The following is a 20,280-nucleotide window of genomic DNA, read 5'->3' as shown; positions in this document are numbered from 1 at the left end:
GCAGGAATCCATCGGTGGGAGGTCTGAAGATCAGAACTGTCAGGCAGGGCAGGCAGAAAGGAAAACTGTTGCCTTGGATCCTGTGCCAGTGTGGGGCCAGGACAGCTACACATCCCTGCAGAGCAAAGGGTACTCCTTGTCACATCAAAAACAGACTGACAACATGACCATGGAGGGGCTGCATGCCAGGTGAGTGCAGAACTCCCCTGTCTTTGTGCATGCTGTGGTGGGAGGTGCTGCCAAAGTAATTTCCTACTGAAAAGCAGGTGTAGAGTTGACCCAAAAGTATCTGTGAACAGGCCAAGGTACTGATCTGATATCACCCTTACACTGTTGAGTGTTTATGTCATGAAGGTGCTTACAGACTGAGCTATTCAGAGTTTTTCTATCTGATGCCAGTTGAGGTTAACCGGCTTGGAGCCTGTTCAGTAAGAGAGAGGCATTTGTCACCTACATGGGTAGGTACAGAAAATAGTCTCAAAAATTCTGATTCTTTCTAGTTTGTCTCCTAATTATTTGGGACTTTCTGAAACCAATTCCTTGTTTCCAGATCTCCACATATGTTGGAGGCTGAATCTCCCTTTATTTCTTAAGTTTGCTGCCCATCATAGGAACTGCTTTCTTTATCGTCCATTGATTTGACAAACCAGGCAGTACAGCCTAGGGCCACAGCAGATCTGCCCAGCATTCAGGTATTTGTAGGCTCATTGCCTCATGATTTAGAGCAAACCCCAATTTATGTATTTGTTTCCACTTCTTGTGCCTAGCCTGGGCCCTTGGAGATGTGCTGTGCTCTGCATTAGCTGACTTTCTTTTGTTTGTTGATTCCTTCTCAGGAATGATAGTTACTCTGCTTCTCCTGGAAGGCCGGAGAGTCTGAGCACCCAGCGAGATCTCTTTGAGGACAGAGGGGAGGAGTACTTGAATGCTTTTGACAAGAAGGCCCAAGGAGACTTTGATGGCTGCCTGTCTTCTCAGAGGATAGGCCAAGATCTCTTGTTTCAGCGTCAGGAGACCGTGCAGGAAACCTGTCCTGCTGGCAACCGCCATACAAACCTGAGGTGTTCACCCCTAGAGCCTGATTTTATCCAAACAGAGAAGAAGCCTGAATATAATGGCTGGGATATCGGCCACCATCAGAAACCTGCAGAGACTGCAGTGGAAGTTGCTGAAGAAGTGCCCAGGGATGAGCAGGCATTCAGTGCTGACCCATGGAAGAAAGAAGGAACTAATACCAAACAGCCCACTGAAGAGGCAGCAGAGTGGGCTCCTGAGAACCGGAACACCACTGGTCAGCACCAGGAGCAAATGGCGAGGACGCGGCGGTCCGGCCCGATTAAAAAACCAGTCCTGAAAGCCCTCAAGGTGGAAGAGAAGGAGAAGGAGATGGAGAAAGTTAAACTGGAGGGAGAGGATGCCTCGCGCCCACTGAAGGAGAAGGCAGCTGTTCAGAAAGTAGAAAATGAGTCAGATGATTCTGCAGCCTTACTGAACTCCACGCGTTACTTGCTGGATGACAAAGGTTCTTCCCAAGCCAGCCTTGCCCGAGAGGCTGAGAAATCCCAAGAGGAAGAAGAGGAGGAAGAAGAGGAAGAGAAGCCAGAAAGAACCTGGGAGAACAAAGTATCCAGAGAGTCCGGTGATCTCCCTCCCACAAAAAGAAACAACTGGATCTTCATTGATGAGGAACAAGCCTTTGGTGGGAGAGGTCAAGGGCGTGGGCGAGGGAGAGGCTTCAGAGAGTTCACTTTCAGAGGCCGAGGCACTGTTGTGGGCGGCCGGGGAGTCTATAACAACCAGCGGAGCAGCCGAGGGCGAGGGCTTCGGGAGTTCAACCAGCCAGAGGACTTCCCCAGAGGCAAGCCAAGGCGCCGGATTGCAAGTGAGACGCACAGTGAAGGGTCAGAATACGAGGAGCTCCCCAAGCGTCGCCGGCAGAGGGGCTCGGAAAACAGCAATGAAGGCTCTATGCTGGACAGGGAGGACAGTGATTTGAAAAAGGGAGACTTCAAGGAGTCTTGGAGGTCCAACAAAATCTATTCAGATGATCACAATAGTCTGGATCCTAAGATGAGGGCTCCAAGAGCTTTTGGGAGATCACTGCCGCCAAGACTGAGCAACTCTGGCTATGGGCGAAGGGGTTTCATGGGGAAGGAGCCCACCCAGTGGCAAGGCAGGAGTGGGGGAGCAGGGTGGCAGGACTACAGCCACACCTCTCCATCGGACGCTTTTGGGAGCAGGCAGCAGTCTGACAGGGACTACATTCAGGATTCTTATAAACATGTGGATTCCTTCTCCAGCCGGGTTTTTGACGAGAGTCATCTGGATGACAAAAGGCACTTCTTCCAGGACGATTACTCAGCAGATCAGGAGAACATAGAGAACAGGCCATTCAGGAGGCGGCGTCCCCCCCGCCAAGACAAGCCCCCACGATTCAGGCGCCTCAGGCAAGAGAGGGAATCGGTTGGCCAGTGGAACCCCGAGGAGGGAGGCCCCAACCTACTGCCCAGCCAGTGGCCTGGAAGACCCAAGCTGACCACGGCGGAGAAGAGCAGCATCTCGGGCAGACGGTCTCCTGAGCTGTCCTACCAGAACTCATCGGACCATGCCAACGAGGAGTGGGAGACAGCATCTGAAAGCAGTGACTTCAGCGAGCGGCGGGAGAGGCGAGATGGAGTTTCTGAGAGCGAAGGCCAGCTGGAGGGTGGTCTCGGGAGTGGGAGCTTGGGAGAGAAGAGGGAGCTAGCGAAGAGGAGCTTCTCAAGTCAAAGGCCACTTGTCGACAGGCAGAGCCGCAAGACCGAACCAGCAGGGTTTGTGGAGCAGTCCGTCAGGACTGGTGTCGGAGCAGCTTCCAGATATGAGAGCCAGCAGAACGGGACACTGATAAAAAGCAAAAGGTAAAGTTACATTCTGGTGTACAGATACCTGTCATCCAATATGCAGATATTGGAGGAGTGGAGAAGGGCTGGACTGTGGCTGAGGAGCTGTTGGCTGTGTTTCTTTTCATCCAGCGTCGTTTATCCAACCTTACGACATCCAAGGCTTTCATCATTGTCTGTTTTACAACCAATTGATGCCTTTGCTTCCATGCTGGGAATCCAGGTTTATGGAAGTTGCTGATACAGTGTGGGTGTGCCATGTGCTGCTGTTTACCTTAGTTTCAGGTCAAGACAGCTCTCCACTCTCTGGACTGCCTCTCACTAGAGGCATGAAAGATAGTGAAGGAAACCATGGCCCTTAACTCCAAATCTGTTGCATCCTTCCTTCCCTGTGATGGGTTCCCACTGGAGTGTAGCAGAGCACAGAAGGGAGGGTTGGGTTTTCTTGGGATAAGTGGCTGTGAGCTGTGCAGGTTGAGCACCTGGATTCCCAGTAGTGTGATTGTGTCATGAGTGCAATGTGTGACATTGCCACTCCTAGCTTTGCCTGAGCAATTATTTTCTTAGACCTTAGTGGAGACCAGTGATAAATGGCGAGGAGCACTGTGTGTTCCTAGACTGGTGGGAGGAGTTTGTCCTGACAGTATTTTAAGACCACTCTGACACTAAGAGATGAAGTATTTCTTTGCAAGCGTCTTGTGAAAAATCTGGTGATTGACAGATCGCTGGGTTAGGTGGGCCTTGGTCCTGGGCTATTTTCACAGCTCCCTTGTTACCCTTTTTCTTTAACAGGAACAGGAGAAAAAGGAGTCTTGTGCAGCTGCATTGTATTGGGTTTAAAGCACTGATAAATAGGCAACCTGTTCTTTGTTTTCTGTCCTCTTGTGATCCATCTCCCCCAGCTCCTGGATGTAGTAACTAATGGAATGGAAATAAGGGAGAAGAGAGATGATGTCTGGAAAGATGCTTACTGGTAGAAAGGGAAAGTAAGGGAAGGGGGAAGCTTTTTTTTTTCCCCCTTCTCCTTTAAGCATGCCTCTTGTGAGTTGAGCACTTGGGAATGATGTATGGATGGTGGTCAAATGGGCAAAAAAATTCTGGGAGAAACAAAATGGGAGCGTTTTTTTTCTCAATGTCATCAACCTCTCCCCATCTCCCTTCCTCTCACCTGATGCTTACCAAGAAATGTGTGTTAATTGCAAAGAGGAGCAAGGGAGATATTAGAGCAGTGTCATAGGAGGGTAGGAGACACTGTACAGAAGCACAGAGCCCTCCTTGTAGGGACATGCTAGAGTATTAACTTTGTTGTGGGACCAGTGTGTTGGTTGACTCATGAGTACGGGTATTGTTCTGTTCCCATCCCACTTCCCCAGTAACATCCTTGTAATGGGCTGTGTGCACTCAGAATTTAACGTCTGCTTCAGTTGAGCAAAGGCTGGAGAAGGATGAGGTGCGATCAGAAAAGTGGTAAAGAAAATATAGCCCATGTATTTTCTTTTGCTACTTTTACTCATCCTCTGCTGACAAATCTAATCCCTTTCCCTTCTTTGCTTGTAGGTCTCCAGAAGAAGGAGGGGGCCTTGGCAACACCAGCGCTGGGAGCAGCCACTCCATTTACAGCTTGGATAGGGCTTCCCATGCGAACTCAGAGAGTGCCGAGGGGCCAGGTAAAAAGCCAGAGAAGGAGCCCAAATCCACTGCGCAAAGAGCAAATGAGAAGGGAGAGGCCTTGTCACAGTTTGAACTGAGTTATGGAAGTGAGTGTCTTAATTCATTTGTTTCTTTAAAGGGATAACACATTGTGGCTGACTTCAAGCCAGACTGATTCAGTCCAGTGTAATTTTAAACATCAGGCTAGATTTTTTCCATTTATTTACACAAGCAAGAAAATTCTAGAGTATCTAAGTAGGGAAAATATGGAAGACAAAGACGGTTTTAAATTTTAAACTCAAACTTTCAGCCAGATCTGACAGTCTCTAATGTTTCTTCTATAAAAAGTTTGGTTTTAGGGAGAGTATTTCCATACTTCTATCTAAGATGTCAAATTTCAAGCCCAAAATACCTTACATAGTGCGAAGGAAGTTGAAAGAAAGTGGGGAATTTGAGTCTGAACTCACAGCAGGGAGGCAAGAAGTGAGTATCTGAAACTGTTGGCATTAGGCCATGACTCAGCTTTTTGCTGTTTGTAGAACTGAGGTTTTACATCCAGAGTTGACGGGTGTGTTTTCACAAGTACGTGTGCCTGCTTTGTCCTTGCTAATATTTGGAAAACTGTGAGGTTTGTTTCAACGGATACTACACCTAAAGTTATCCGAGTTACCACATGGCTCATGTTCCCAAGCTCTCCCAGCTGGACCATGCTCATTTTGAGGCAGAGGAGAGGAAAGCCCTGCAGGATAAAGGGACTGGTGGATGTCAACAGACTACTGTGGCTTAGTTTTCAAAGCTTAGCTGCAGTGCTGGTGGCTGAACTTGTTTGCCTATAGCTTGGATCCTATTTGAAGCACACTCATTAAATTATTGAAATTAAAAAGGTTTATGTGCATACACACATGCACAATTTTTTTTTTCCCTGTGTATGCTTTGTTCAGGTACCATCATTGATAATCGAGTGTCGAACACAGCAGAAGAAAATGAAGTAGGTTCAATGGCAAGTGAAGGCTTCATTGAGGTTCTTACTAAAAAGCAGCGTCGTTTGCTGGAAGAGGAACGAAGGAAGAAGGAACAGGCTGCTCAGGTGAGGAATAGGAGGCAGAAAAAACTTAACTTGATAAATTGTGGATTGCAGTCAAAGGAACAGGGCCCCAGGAAGTGTTTGGATGAGCAGAAAAGTATGCAGTTGGCCAAAGTAGTACAGATCCTGTATTTTGACCTGGAAACATGTTTTGGCTCTGATGGGCAGGGGCCATTGGTCTGAAAAGGATGGTTAGATTGCTGACTGGTCTTGTTTTCTAGCAGAATTGTTAATTGTGAGTTAAGGAAGCCTTTTTAAAGTGATCCTCATCCAAAGCAAGTTGCTGGCTGTAGTTGGTGGGATATTGGGCAGCAGTGAGCAGTGGAGGATCTCTGTGCTCTTGCTGTGTCAACAATGTGTTATTGCTAGAACAGGATGCGGTAGCTTCCTTGCCGGAGGTGTCATGTTTGTGTCTGGGCACCTGACCAGAAAGAAAGAAACTGGAAGAAACTCTGACAATTTTTTGTTCATAGTAGGATAAAGGAGTTGATTTACAAGATAAGATTTAAGACTGCAGTGTGGATAGCTTAGTTAAGTAATGTTTAGGAGGAGGACGTTTGCCTACATGTACTGGAAGACTGCAGATTCTAGGGGAATAAGAGAATATTTTGACCTGAAAGGAGACTTAGTGAAATCTGGAGGACTAAATGCAAATGAAAAGCATCATTGAGAAATCCTTCCTGACAAGGAAGGCTTGTGGTAGGTTGAGAGTCTCGCAAGCAGAGTTATAAAAGCGTGGTTGCTTGGCATCTTTAAAATTAAGCTGAAGACAATGTGTGTATCTGCAGTGGGAAAGGTCTTGCAGTTGCAGAGATGTGCTTCTGTTTCTGTTTTGATCTTGACTCTGTGAAAGAACCATCTCTGTATTGTGAAATTATTAACTGATCTTGCTCTAGATGCAGTAGAGGAGAGGAATTAAGCAGAGCAAGTCTGTTGTAGTGCTTGCTTTGCTTTGCTTTGTATCCTATTCCCCCAGCTCCCCAAAAGAAAAAGAAGAAAAAAAATCTCATGCTGCTGAAGGCATCTTTTTTCACTGTCGTCTTAGGGTGGTGGAACCTCCCAGTAGCCACAGGGTTCATTTAAAAAAAAAAAAAAGGAGGGGGGGGGCAGGAGTCAGAATTACTTTGTGTGGTTCTATTACGTGACTGGGTGCTTTTCACATTGCAGCGTTGAGAAATCCAGGGTTTGAACTGGCCAGGAGCAGACTGTGTTAGCCCAGTGCAGTGACAGGTCTTACAGCCTGTGCCTTTTGTCTCTCAGGCACCAGCTAAGGCCCGCGTCCTTCAGTCTCGCATTCCTCCTCGATTTGCTAAGAAACAGAACAGCTTGTGCTTGGAGCAAAGTGATGTAACCGTATCTGGAAACAGCCTGGGCACAGAGATCTGGGAGAGCAACAGCCCAGGTGAGTTTGGGTCTGTTTGTTCCGAAGTGTTTCACAGAGCTGTGGAATCCTCTGGTGTATGCAAGAAGGACAGGGGGTGTCTGTGCTTAAGAGGAGACAACCTTCTCTTGTCTGATGCTGGAAGTGGGAGGGGAGCTAGCAGACATCTGGAGTAGCATCTGTTCAAAGCTGTATTATTCAGCCAGCCTCCTCCTGTTGTTGACCATGTCAGTCTCCTAATTTATTTCTTGAGTCTTTGTGTAACACCAAGATCCTACTGTAGCATTTTCTAGCCTTTGGGGCTATTTTCTTATTTTGCCTTCCTTTGTTCTGTCATCCTAGCACTGAATAGCTAGTGCATCCGTTGTTTCTATCTGCCCTTTCTTTCTCCTGTTGTTTTCATGTTCCCTAAGAAATGTCTTCCCTGTTCTCTGCCCTCACTCTCCACACCCTGTATTCTCTGTGCTGCATCGTGTCTCAACTGACTGGGCAACGCTAGCTTTCTGAGGTGGTGAAAATATCCTATCTCATGTCTAGAAATGGAAGGTTAATAGTGTAACATGCATAGTGTATGAGATATGCTCACAGTCGTGTTTCAAGCAGCTGAACCCTGCCCTCCATTCTCTTCCAGCTCTTTCCGTTCAGTCTCCTGGCAGTGATTCCTGGAGTAAGCCTGTAAATACCTTTAATGGTACTGAATCTAGCACCACTGAGGTAAGTGGCACCTAATGTGCCATGTAGGTTTTGTGAGTATAAAATATTAACGTAGGTGGCTTATGCTTCTCATTGCTCCATCTGTGCTTAGCGACTCTCAGCTCTGTTTGTGCAATTTTAAACTGTCTCTGCGATTCTAATTTGAGCTTGATGCTGCTCAAATCTTAACCTGGAGGGCCAAGTGCTGCTTGGTGTTACATGTGGGTATAAATCTGGAGTAACTGTCTGGTAGAGCTATTCCAGGGTTATGCTCCTAACTGCACGCAGAGTGTAGTCAAGGATGGTGAAATCCCATACGTCGTGTCTGTGTGCCTCATGCCTGTGAGCAGTGTGTAGCCTTAGTGCAGGGAGGGCGGAGGAGGTTCCTGAATGCTTCACCTCTGGAGACCAGAGTTCAAATCTGGTTTGGGTCACAAGTGAAATGTGTTTGGCAATCTCAGCCTAGTTACTATGTGGATACTTTGTCCTTATTCTAAAACCATGGTCCGGTTGCTGCATTGGTTAACCTCTCTCAGGGTTACGTGGAGGTGAAACAGCAGCCGAGGGATGCTGCAGGTCACGTCCAGCTCCTTTGCAGTTAACCAAGAATGTGATTTGAAAAGGGGACATGGTCTTGCTGTTTTCTGGCATTTTTTTTTCCTCCTTTGTGGAGCTGGGTCGGAGTCCGGGGCTTTAACACATTTCGTGCTTTGCATAGCAGGGTTTTAAAGGCAGCCAGGGGGATAGTGGCATTGACTTGAGCGCGGAGTCTCGGGAATCCTCCGCTACCTCCTCTCAGCGCAGTTCTCCATATGGCACCCTCAAACCAGAGGAGATGAATGGGGCTGGCCTGGTGGACCCAAAGCCTGACTGCCAGAAGGAGCAAGTGCAGAAGCAATCTGATAAAAAGGTAATCTGGATTTGCAGCCAAGCCAGAGCACATAGTGAGAGACCTTGTGAAGTGGTTGTGTTGTTCTTGATAGCATTTTTAAGGCTTGAGATTGGATTGTTCAGTCTTTGTGTCTCAGCCTCTCTGCTTTCCTGTTAAGGATTCAGATCAAGGCTCAGGACAGAACAAGGAACACAAGCCTGGACCAATCGGCAACGAACGCTCCCTGAAAAACAGAAAGGGTTCGGAGGGAACGGAACGGCTGGAAGGGAATATGCCCCCTGTTAACGGGGTGGAAATTCACGTGGATTCTGTACTTCCTGTGCCACCCATTGAATTTGGAGTAAATCCTAAAGTGAGAATTGAATTTAATTTTATCTTCTTGGTGATTTGAGCTTGTTGAGATATGAAAGATGGTTTGAGGCAGAAAGATTATTTAGAGGAAGCTTCCAGCTGTAGATTTGCCTTAGATTTTGTTACTGACACAAACCAGGTACTCAAGATGTCTTGGCAAACACATAATATCCTCTTGGAAATACTATCCCGAGGACCAGCTGGGGTGGTAACAGAGGTGAGGGACAAAATTATGACCATCTAAGCCTCTGTGTGCCTCTGGGGGTTGCCTGCTGCTGAGTGCTGAGAAGTGTCTTGTTCTCTTCCAGCAAGGCTTACTGGAGGACAATCTTTAGTTTCTTGTGTCATGATTCAGGCTAAAGTCATTAACCGTGAGAAGCAAATGGGCGGCCCTTGGACCTGGATTTGAATTTTGTGTGTTTGGTTTTTCAGGACTCTGACTTCAGCTTGCCACCTGGTTCTGCCTCTGGCACTGCAGCTAACCCTGTCACCAAATTGCAGGATGCCTTGGCCAGTAATGTAAGTATTTATTTTTTCTTCTGGCATTGATTCATTGGCGCTACTCCTTAGTTAAACCTCGGATGCTTCCAAAGAGAACAAGCATGTTTCTTTGCAGTCAACTTCACACTTAATGCTTAGGCAGCACATGTGACTAAAATTCATAATGGAAATCTGTGCCATCAAGGTATCTTGATAAAATAAGCATCAGTAGCTCAGAAGTGATGTCAGGAGCAACTCCATTATCACTGTGGCCTGTGTAAAGCAAGAGGTGTTGCAGATCTCTGAGATCACCAGTCTCCTCCCCTGAGACACAAAAGAGTGCTGATAATGGACAAGATGCAGATAGTGGCAGGTTTAGGCCCGGACTGCCAGCTTCCTCAGAAGGTCTCATCTGCCACAGCAAGACAGAGAACTGTAATTTCTTAGTCAGGCTCTTTTGCAGGTTTCACAGCTTATTACAGTCATCTGGGAATTTCATTATTATATGCGAAGGAATGAGCACACTGAAAGCCCAGCTTGTAGCTCAGCTGTGGACAGCAATGTGAGAAACTTGCAAAGCTGCTTTTGAAATGTCTTCAAGTTTGTAGGCTGTTAGATTTTTGGAGGCTTGTCTTAAAGGGTGTTTCTTTTTGAGAAGTGCTCTTTCAGAAACAGATTTTGTCTGAAATTTAGGTAGATTCCAAATACGGGTCAGGAGGGGGAACTCTTCTGCAAGTTGAAGTTACTGGATCAAATTGATGTTTAAGTGGAAGCTGGTGTAACAACGTAGAGGGTGGCATTGCACATAACTGAAGCTTCATTTATTCCGACGGCAGAATGGATCATGGTTGAATGTGGTACTTTCCTCAGTGGTACTGCAGGAGTTTTGAGTCCTTTGAGATGTGGTTACTAGAGCTGACAGCTGAGGCTCTGTCAGCCTTGGTAGCTCACAACATTCTCATAGGAATTTATGAAGTATTCACCATTTATGAATCTCCCCTCAGGCAGGGTTAACGCAGTCCATTCCCATTCTGAGAAGAGATCATCACCTCCAGCGGTGCATTGGCCTGAACCCAATGTCGTTCCCCACTGCGGATCTTACTCTTAAGGTAAGCAGGCTGGCATATGTGTTTGTCCTAGGTGTAGATATCATGTCTCCATGGTCAGAGTAGTGAGGATGGAGAGATCTTTCCCAGAGCGTTTTATTAGGTACTGCTAAATCTTTAATTAGCTTCTGTAAAGGCTGTGCGTATACGCTGTTCAGCATGGGTTGAGTGGCGTGTTTTTCAGTAGGCCTGGATGCTGAAATCCTTGCCAATTGTAGAACAAGTGCACCAGAACTTTCCTACTATTTCAATAGCTGGATAAGATGGCTGGTCAGAAATCCTAGGTGCCTGATGGTTTAAGAAGAAGGAAAAAAACCCCAGAAACTGAAAAAATAAACCAAACATACAAACAACAACAAAAACCTGAAATAAACCAAAACAAACACCTCCACCCCAAACCCAAAAAGCTCAGCAAATACCAAAGGGGATTGAATGTTTGTGAAGGATGCTTGCCCATTGGAAATTGGTGTGAAACCCTTGACCTGAGACCTGCCAGGTTTCCACTGTGACTAGACTAGATTGAATTTGAACTCATAGGTCATAGATGGGCAACTCTAGGCTTCAGTATTGTCCTCCCCATTTGAACTGTCTGTAGTTATTGTCCTTCATTTCCATAGATGGAGTCTGCTCGTAAAGCTTGGGAAAACTCTCCTAGTTTACCAGAACAGAACTCCCCAGGAGGCGCAGGCTCAGGCATCCAGCCTCCTTCCAGTGTTGGAGCTTCCAACGGTGTCAGCTACAGCTCTTTTGGTGGAGTTTCTATGCCTCCTATGCCTGTGGCGTCCGTAGCACCTTCTGCGTCTATTCCAGGTACCTGCAAACTGCAGCAGCAGTATTTGTGTTGTCTGGTTGGTATCTAGGAATCATCCTCTGATTCTAGTAGATGAGGCATTGGTGAGAAGAGCTTCCAAGTAAAGCGTCTGGCTGTTATTTAACAGATTCTGAACAGCAATTCAGTCAAGACAGAAAGAGGGACTGTCTCCCCACTTTGAAGAATGTTACTTGAGTGTGATTGGTATAAACTTAGCACAGACGACTTTCCCCACGCAGTGGCAGGTCTCTGATGTCTCAATAGGTCCTGGTTACCCTTCACTGTGTGCTCAATAGAATAGAAGGGAAATGAAGAAACCTATGGCTGAGAGACTTGAACATTCCCAATATCAGTATCATAATTTTGTTATTTAAGTCACAAGTTCTGAGCACCTTCTGCTCTTTGTAGGTAACAACAACTTGCTTACAGTTTGCAGAACTCTGGCAAGTGGGAAGGTGTTGCTGTCCGTGAGTTAGAGGAAAAGCTTAAGCTCGGTTATGTTAGATAGTGTGTGTATAATTACGGAGAGCATCTGGAAAAAGGAAATGTACTTGGATTCTCTGACTCCTGAGTCCCGAAGGACCTGTCATGCATGCGCTATCCATCTCATTCCTCAATTCAAGAATGGAGTGGAATATGCTGGACAGAAGTGATAGCGGGTGGACCACTGTAGTAATTCTGTTACTAGCTTCCACTTGGAAAATGGATTGTTGCAAGTCAGGTGATTTCCTTCCCCACCTGCCCTAATTTTGCTTGTAAATCCCATGGTTCAGATCTGCACAGAACCATAGGAGTGGCACAGCGCTTTCTAATTGGTGCTACCCTTGGGGTGAATATGGCTTTTAGATCTCTTGAGTTCACCAATTCCTGAACTGTTAGTGACTCTGACTTTTTTTTGTGGAGGTGGGAAACCTGGGTTTACATTTAGCCTCTTACAGAAAAGTATGATTAATTCTCAGTAAGCCTGCTGCTGTAAGTAGGCTACTGGCTTTGGTATGTGGGCTTATGAGATTGACAGGCTCTTCTGAATGGGTACGATGTTAGTGTTCACTTGCTGAGCTGGTTGCTGAGAGGTGGGAAATTGTCTTGACCTGCAGGTCTCCGCAGTGTACTGTGCCTGTATCTCCCTCGTACCTTGAATTTACAGCCTGCCTTCTCTGATATTTAGGTAACCATATTCCACCCCTGTATCTGGATGGCCATGTGTTTGCAAGTCAGCCCCGCCTAGTCCCTCAGACAATACCTCAGCAGCAAAGCTACCAACAGGTAAGGGAGAAATACAACTAGCTAGTGGTCTCTCACGGAGTCTTCAGGGTAGCATTTAAAAACTAGGAGTCATTTCTCTCTCTGATAGCTTAGATGTGGCTCCCTTTAGGTTCCTTGAATGCTGCTTCCCAGTGGGTATCACAGGTTAGTGAAATTGAAGGAAGTGAATCGAGAGGTTTTTCCCCTTTTGTACCACTGCCTTTGGACTGGGTTTAACTGAAGCATTTGCTGAGGCATCTGTGTGAGGTAAAGTGACTTTCAGTAAATTGCACAGCCAGCCAATACTGATGGGCAATTTCACTAGACTTAGTAAATAGGGCATTGATAGCGTTGGGGAGAGAGCCCTTTCAGGGTGCAGGCAAGTGAGAGCTGGGATTGTCAGTGCCTGTTCTGTCTGTGGAGCACGTTGGTCCTGTCATGTGTCCATCAAATGCCTCTTACGGGCATCAGTCTTCCCTCTTGGGTGCCTTTGCAGTATCTTCCCCTGCCAGTGTGCTGCTGTTCTGTGGAATGATGCAGGAGCTGGGTAAAGGCACAGTATAGGTAATTGTCATGGCAGATTGGCTCATGGAGGAAATTGATGGATTTTTAACAGCCTGGGAGAGTTTCTGGCTCCTCTTCTGCCTCTCAGTCATCTTGATTTCTTCTGCAGGCTGCTGCTGCTCAACAGATTCCCATTTCCCTCCACACATCCTTACAGGCCCAAGCTCAGCTTGGGCTTAGGGGTGGTCTGCCTGTTTCCCAGTCCCAGGAGATGTACAGCTCCATACAGCCCTTCAGGTAACTGCTTCCAGTTTTTCATTTCCTTGTGGCTTGATCTCTTATGTTCCTGATGGCTATGTACATTGGTCAGATACTCCACACTCATCTTCTCTTCCCCCTTTGTTGATGTGCTGTTTCCTTCCCCTAGTAGCGCTGCCGGGGTGGAGAGCAAGGATGTTCCTTTGTAGGACAATGGCAAAAACTTCTTGGAAAGTTACTCAGTTGTATTGCCTGCCCTCTCAAAGGGGGAGACAAATCTTGGGAAGATGCAGAAAGAGGAGGTTTGTGGGCTGGCAAGCAGACCTACTAGTAAGAAACCCAGAGCTTACAGCTTATTGTATTTGGTTTACTACTAGAGAGAAGACAGAGACAGTTTGATCAGAGCTGGGTACCTGGATAGTGAAATTAAATAAATCTTTTTATTAGATATAAACTAACAAGAACAAAATAAATGCTTGCACTTTGAAGAAAAAGTTGTAAGGTTCAAATTAGAAAATCAAATGCAAGTGTAACAGCAGCAATACTTGGCTGCAGGAACTGCTTACTGGAATTGAAGGACTGAGACATCTACTTCAGAGTTGGACTGGCTGTGGGAATCACACTTTCCTGCATGAGATGAGAGTGAATGATCAGAATAGTCCTTCAAGGCCTCAAAAACCTAGACGCTGAGGTTTTTTTAAAAAAAAAAACCACACTTTTTTTGCCAAAGCTGTTTGAATCTTTAACTTCTGATTATTTTCTGCTTTGCAAAACTGCTGCAGAATTTTGGTAACCTAAATGCTCTCTTAACTACTAATCCAGAGCTTATTGTGCAGGATATTGAAACAAACTTAGGATAGGACACACTGTCATTCTGTTGAATATTCCTGCAACACAAGGACATGGTTGTAAGGGCTTAAAAGTGGAAGTAAGAAAACCGAACACCTGTAACTAAAATAAAGTGGCACCACAGCTTATTTCTAAGCTGTCAGTTTAGTAGAGTCTGAGAACTGCTTGCTGATTGCAGGCCAGATAGGTTTGGCAGAGGGGGCATGTGTGTATAGTCTCCAAAGGTTTTCTGAGTAATGACTTGAGCATATTTTTCTTCTCCAGGTCTCAGGTGTATATGCACCCCAGTCTGTCTCAACCCAGCACCATGGTCCTGACAGGAGGCACTGCTCTGAAGCCTCCGTATTCTGCCTTCCCAGGCATGCAGCCCTTGGAGGTGGTGAAAACCCAGTCTGGGTCTCCGTATCAGCCCATGAATGGAAGCCAGACACTGGTTTATGAAGGCCAGATAAACCAGGCGGCTGGTATGGGAGCCTCCCAGATGATGGACTCTCAGCTTACGCAGGTTAGGAGCAGGGCTTGCAAGGCACTCCCTTGTACAGGCTTTTTCACAGCCACTTGTTTCTGAGGCTGGGTTGAAATTAGTATTTGTGCTGAGTCATGCATTTGTGTGAGCTAAGCTCCTTGTAAAGAGGCAGAAGATTACCCTGAGAGACTCCATTCTGTGAACCATTGTTTCAAACATGCGGCACCTTATTTAATGAGATTCTTGCTAATTACTTGCTGTCTGTGCTGAGATGTCATTTTGTAACTTGGAAGTCCTCGCCCTCAATACAGACATTTCATGCAGATCAAACTGTGCAGTGCTTCATGCATAGGAGGCCATGATGCAATAGTTGTCCTAATAGTACCTCTTCTGAGAGCCAAATCCCAGTCGTCTCCAGATTTAACTCTGCTTCCAGGGTAACTAGGACCTTTTATTAAAAGCTCGTCTATCTTCTCAATTCGTTTGTTATCCAGGTCTTATTTACAACTTGTGCTGATCTGTTTGGCAGCATCTTAACAAGAATTTCATCGTGTGAAAAAGTTTTTTGTAAAGCATGGTTCAGATAAAGACATTGAATCCAACTGTGAGCATAGTGTATTTGTGGACATGTGTTCTGATTCTCTGGTGGAGTTTGGTACTTTTATTGAACTCATCTTACATGTATTATGTGCAGCCTGTTATTGTTTATTTTTTGTATAAAGAGGGATTTTTATGTTATGACTGACATAAAGAGTTAATCCTGAAAGTAATTTAGCTGAGGAAAATATGGAGAATACTGGCAAACTAAGTATTTGAAGAAGTCCTTTTGCATTGTAAGCTAGTAACTTGGTCTCTTTTGCCAGCCTTTGATTTATTTTATTTATTTATTACGAAGTGTTGTCATAGAACCTCCTAAATCCAGCAATTGTGAGAACTGCCAGATGAATCAGAGGGAACAGGAGTCTCTTGAGTCCTGAGCTGCCTTTTTTTTTTTTTTTTTCATTACTCTTAATTATTACCATCATCAGTTTGAAGTTCACTGGAGAACATAGAGCTGAGGTCACCATCACTTTCGCTAGAGATCCAGTCCTCAAAATGCTTTGGCATGAAAGTGTAGCAGACTTTCTGGTTTGGGCATTAAAGCTGCAAACAAAACGCCTGACACTGAGGTGTCTGACACTGCCATCATATCAAGAGAAAATACACCCATGCAGCAACCACGAGGAAGACTGAAAAACTGGGTGAAGGTTCTAGGCAAGGAGGAAAGCCCTGCGTCTGAGTGTTAAATCGATGCCATGTTAAAAGCCCAGCTGACAAGGTGTTGGCGACACTACCAGAACATGCATTTCAGTGTAAATACCTCTGTTACATTAATTTGCATTTATTCTATGCCAGACTGCACTGTTTGTAAGCTTGCTTTTAGCAAGCTGTGCTTTCAGGGTATTAGGAGACAGCGTGTCAAACACCAGGCTGTTACCACCATTAAGTTAACTACCACGTCCTTATCACACAGCTAACAATGCCTGTGCCTGGCTCCCAGCTTCCTCTGCCCCGCTACGGCTCTGGCCAGCAGCCTCTGATTCTGCCACAGTCCATCCAGCTTCCTCAGGGGCAAAACCTGCCTGTAGGAGCCCCCCGAAGAATCCTCCCTCCTGGATCCCAGCCTTCTGTCCTTGCTACTAGCAGGGAGGTAAGGATTAACTCCTGCACGCTCGTCTTGGCGTTCATGAACCCTTCCTGCACTGAAGTTTCGCTCCTTGATTTTGCTTGTTAAAGGGGAGACTGGCTTGTTTGGGATCCTTAAATATCAAAGCCAAGGACTGATGTTAAAATGAAGGAGCCCTTTTCCCCTCATCTCCAAAGTGCAGGCCAGCAGTTTTTCAGGTCTTGCTGCTGGTCGTCATTCTGTTTCCAGGGAGCCACATCCTGCCTTGATCCAGTTTGGAGTCTCCAGTTTTATTACATGTTTACACAGGTTTCCCCAGAGTGCTTGAGGGGTGGTGAGCTCCAGACACAGTTGGAATACTGCCCAGATATTTCACACTGTTGTGAAGCTTGTCCATTTGAGTAGGTATATTAATGTCATGTCTGGTTTGATGGATTCATATCATAAGTTTGTCTGTTTTAGGGGATAGAGAGCACAGCAGTTAACTTCCAGGTTCTGTATTTGCTTGTGCTGCTGGCTTGTGGGTTTAATACAAGCAGATTATTTCACTTACAAGCCTCACATTCTTCACCTGAAAAATGTTTCTTCTTTTAATGGGCACAATGGTTAGCAGGGCAAAGATTTGGCTTAAGTGTTTATATGAAGTAATGAGTGATTTGTGAATGCAAAGATGATACTCTCTCACTCATTTTCCTTTGTAGTCCTCCCAAATGGAAATGAAAGGGTTTCATTTCTCCGACGGTAAACAGAGTATGTCCTCCGGAGGGTCGGTACCATCACCACATACGTACAGGTAAAATATTTACAGAACTTAGCCCCTGTAGTCAGAATGTGGAAAAAGTAGTGATCCCCATTTGTAGTAACATGGTGCATGCATCATCCTTGTGCAAGATTCACCTGGGTTTTCACGTGTAGAATGTGCTTACTATAGTCCAAATACTTGTATCAAAATGCATGATCATGGCTTTAATTTTTGGATGCAGGCCAGCTTGTATCTGTGCTGGCCCTCTGTGCTTGTGGGAAGTGCATAAAGTTATTTGTTTACTGAGTCCTAAAGACAAATTGGAATTGAAGCTTTTGTGTGTTCCTTGTTAAGGTGGAAAATTTGAGGATCATTAAATAAACGGTTTCCAGCATGGTCCTCTCAAGATCAGAGGTGCTCATGTCTAGACATACCAAACCTTCAGGTCATTGAGCCTTCAGGTCATTTGGAACACGCAGTTACTTTACTTTTTTTTTTTTTTGGGTCCTTCTGCCAATCCATGTGTAATCTTTTGGGCTGGGGAGCTCACTGATCTGCACAGCACAGACTTGTGCCCTGTCTACTGCTGCTTTCTGCTGTCTTTTTTTCTTTCACACATGAATAAGGTTCTCATTCCATTGTAGAATTTACTCCATGAATATTGTCGACTCTTCGATTTCCAGGCCTAGCTCTGCCAGCCCAAGCGGGAAGCCATCTGGACCAGCAGTTAGTATGGGCTCTGTGCAAGGACACTATGTACAACAGGTAGTGTACATCAGTACTTTGTTTGACGCAACATTATCTGCTCTTCTGTGCTGTCATGCCTGTGCCTTGGACTTAAGAGTACTGGCGGAAAGGCCTGTGTACTGAAGCTATATGTGGGAGCGGTTGTTTTCCCTGCAGGGGGAGTGGGTAGGTAGATGTTACACTGAGACCAAGAGCAACGTTGTGTGATTTGAAAGTCTGGAGAGATTAGACGATTACCTGATTCACAGTGTCCATGTTGTTTGTTGTTGAGTTTTTATGATTTATTTGCATTGCCAGCCATGTGAGACACTTTTGAGATCCTTGTGAGGTGTTTCTGAGGACAACGAAGTGTGACAGAATAGAAGAAATGCCTGATTTTTTGGAGCAAACTTGATGTCTTGCATGAATGATGGTCATGGCTTGTTTTTTATATCTGCCTAGAGGACTCTGTGCTAGCTAATGCTTTGGTTTTGTATGTCAAAAGGCAAAGCAGCGGGTGGATGAAAATAAAGCCAATCTGGGAGCAGTAAAGCTGCAAGAAACAACCTCCACAAACCAGATGAAGCCAGTGCGCACAGGAGCAATCAAACCTCAAGCAGTCAAAGTGGAGGAAAGCAAGGCCTAGGAGCACCTCTGATGCCCAGCTGGTCCTGCTGTCTGAGAAGCCCTGCAGCTTAGACTGGACCCCACTGGATCTCCTCAAAATCTCACCAGATCTACTCCCCACCCCATATTGACTGACTACAGCGACATCATCCAAGCCCCTCTCCCAACAAAGCAGTTTGAAACAGTGGATATGACATTGACCTGCTTGCTTTAAAACAAACCAACCGCGTGACTTTTAAGTGACTCGAGCCATTTCCCCCCCCACCCCATGCCCCATCCACAAGTAGCTGTGATCGCTCACTTGGCAAAGCCCATCCTTCTCCTTCCCTACTTCTGTCTCAGCAGAGTGGCAACTGGGGGAGAGGGGTTAGTTTGAGGTTTTTCATTTTAAAGGCAGCTGAGGTTTTTACAAAAAAAGCTATATCTTTGTTTATAGCAGAACTTTTATATGTTCTCTCTTTTTTTTTTCCGCCCGCCCCCCCCTCCTTCTTTCTGCTTTCCTCATTCCTTCCAGAAAAGAATTCCCTTCAACTAAAACTATGTTTGGACAAAACTCTGCTTAGTTTTATATATGGTTCTGTGCTATGTTGAGAATCATGACTCTTCTAAATTGAGTTTGTTTGGGTATATATTCCCCAGATGATTTAGCCTTTCAGATTATTCGATTAAAAAAACCAGGACAGTTATGGCATTCATTAATTTTTCAGTATTTTTGTTTTAAGCTAGAGGCAGTGCTTGCCTTAGAAGTAAATGTGTACTTAAGGTATATAGTAGATGAGTGCATTAATCTTGAAACTTGCACCACTTTAATTGTAGCTTTGGGGTGCCTTGTGCACAACAAAATGTGGCATTTTCGTTTTAAGGAAAAAAAAAGCAAACAACAAAACACCCACCAAACTTCTGTTGCAAGCTCATCTGGATCTAGGTGGTTTTTTTTGTGGGTTTGGGATTTTTTAGTGACTGCCAAACACACAACAAAATGTAAATCATAGATTTACAAAATGGAAAAATCTTCTCACCGCGCATGAATCAGAGGAGTTGGTTAGAGCCAACGGGTCTGTACAGACTACTTCTTGTAGTTGTGATGCTCTCTTATGCTCCCTACCTTGGCCGCTCTAATTCTTCATGTCTCCTGAGACTTGTTCTATACTGTGTTCGTCCCTTGGGGCTGCTGTCCTAAACTTCTTTGCTCTTCTCCCTTTTCCCTGAGTCGTGCTTTCTGTTCCTCTAACTCATGGCCTTTTGTAAAATTTGCATAGAAACGCATCGGTGAGGGAGCCCCTCTGCAAGGCAACTGTTTTCGCACACTTGGAACCTCCTTTTTTGTGTTGGAAGTGCATGGTTACAGAGGCAGTTTGGAGTCATCCTTTTAACTCTCCTTCCCCAGATGAAGAGCAAAGGGTTCTTTACTTTTGATGCAGTTGCATATAGGGTGTATACAGTATCATCACCTCACACTTCCTCACAAGTATTTGATGATCTGTGAAAGGAAGGTCCCAGTGGGAGGGGGTTTTATTTCTTTGGTTGTTTGGTTTTGGTTTATGTGCGTGTGTGTGTCTAGATTTTTAGGACGGATTTACAAGTTCCTCAGAGTATTTGGAGTTCTTCAGCTGACGGTAGTCTTAAGTAAACTCAGACTACTTTCAGCTAACTTTGTCTGTGTTGTTTAGCTCTTTCAAAATGTAAAGTAGGCTGGTCACTCTGAAGTGAGGGAAAGAAAACATTTTTGCAGAAGATGATAGCTTGCTAACTGGCTGTGCTGTCTGCCTCTCCTAGCTAGCAGCAAGTCATTTGGTGGTGGTTCCAAAGAAGATATTTTGAACAAAGAATGTATTTGGGAAGGGATCCGAAGGTGGTGTTCTTAATT

The 20,280-nt window shown here is 45.4% G+C and overlaps 1 protein-coding gene across 1 annotated transcript in view; it reads left to right on the top strand.

The window, feature by feature from the left end:
- Positions 1-18,955, top strand: part of PRRC2B (proline-rich coiled-coil 2B) — a 32,983-nt gene extending 14,028 nt beyond the window's left edge. Inside the window, exons 14-31 of the mRNA XM_009700770.1 lie at positions 1-189; positions 837-2,900; positions 4,440-4,639; positions 5,474-5,619; positions 6,877-7,018; positions 7,629-7,711; positions 8,409-8,600; positions 8,740-8,934; positions 9,366-9,452; positions 10,418-10,522; positions 11,137-11,329; positions 12,499-12,596; positions 13,249-13,376; positions 14,451-14,691; positions 16,166-16,342; positions 17,020-17,111; positions 17,744-17,825; positions 18,292-18,955. Of these exons, the coding sequence (XP_009699072.1) occupies positions 1-189; positions 837-2,900; positions 4,440-4,639; positions 5,474-5,619; positions 6,877-7,018; positions 7,629-7,711; positions 8,409-8,600; positions 8,740-8,934; positions 9,366-9,452; positions 10,418-10,522; positions 11,137-11,329; positions 12,499-12,596; positions 13,249-13,376; positions 14,451-14,691; positions 16,166-16,342; positions 17,020-17,111; positions 17,744-17,825; positions 18,292-18,432 (4,555 nt within the window). The 3' untranslated portion in view covers positions 18,433-18,955. The remainder of the gene's footprint in view (positions 190-836; positions 2,901-4,439; positions 4,640-5,473; positions 5,620-6,876; positions 7,019-7,628; positions 7,712-8,408; positions 8,601-8,739; positions 8,935-9,365; positions 9,453-10,417; positions 10,523-11,136; positions 11,330-12,498; positions 12,597-13,248; positions 13,377-14,450; positions 14,692-16,165; positions 16,343-17,019; positions 17,112-17,743; positions 17,826-18,291) is intronic.
- The last annotated feature ends 1,325 nt before the right edge of the window (positions 18,956-20,280 follow it).

Source organism: Cariama cristata, unplaced genomic scaffold (assembly GCF_000690535.1).
Source record: "Cariama cristata isolate BGI_N322 unplaced genomic scaffold, ASM69053v1 scaffold5240, whole genome shotgun sequence".
In the NCBI taxonomy this organism is placed as follows: domain Eukaryota; kingdom Metazoa; phylum Chordata; class Aves; order Cariamiformes; family Cariamidae; genus Cariama; species Cariama cristata.
This window is presented reverse-complemented; position numbering and strand designations above follow the sequence as displayed.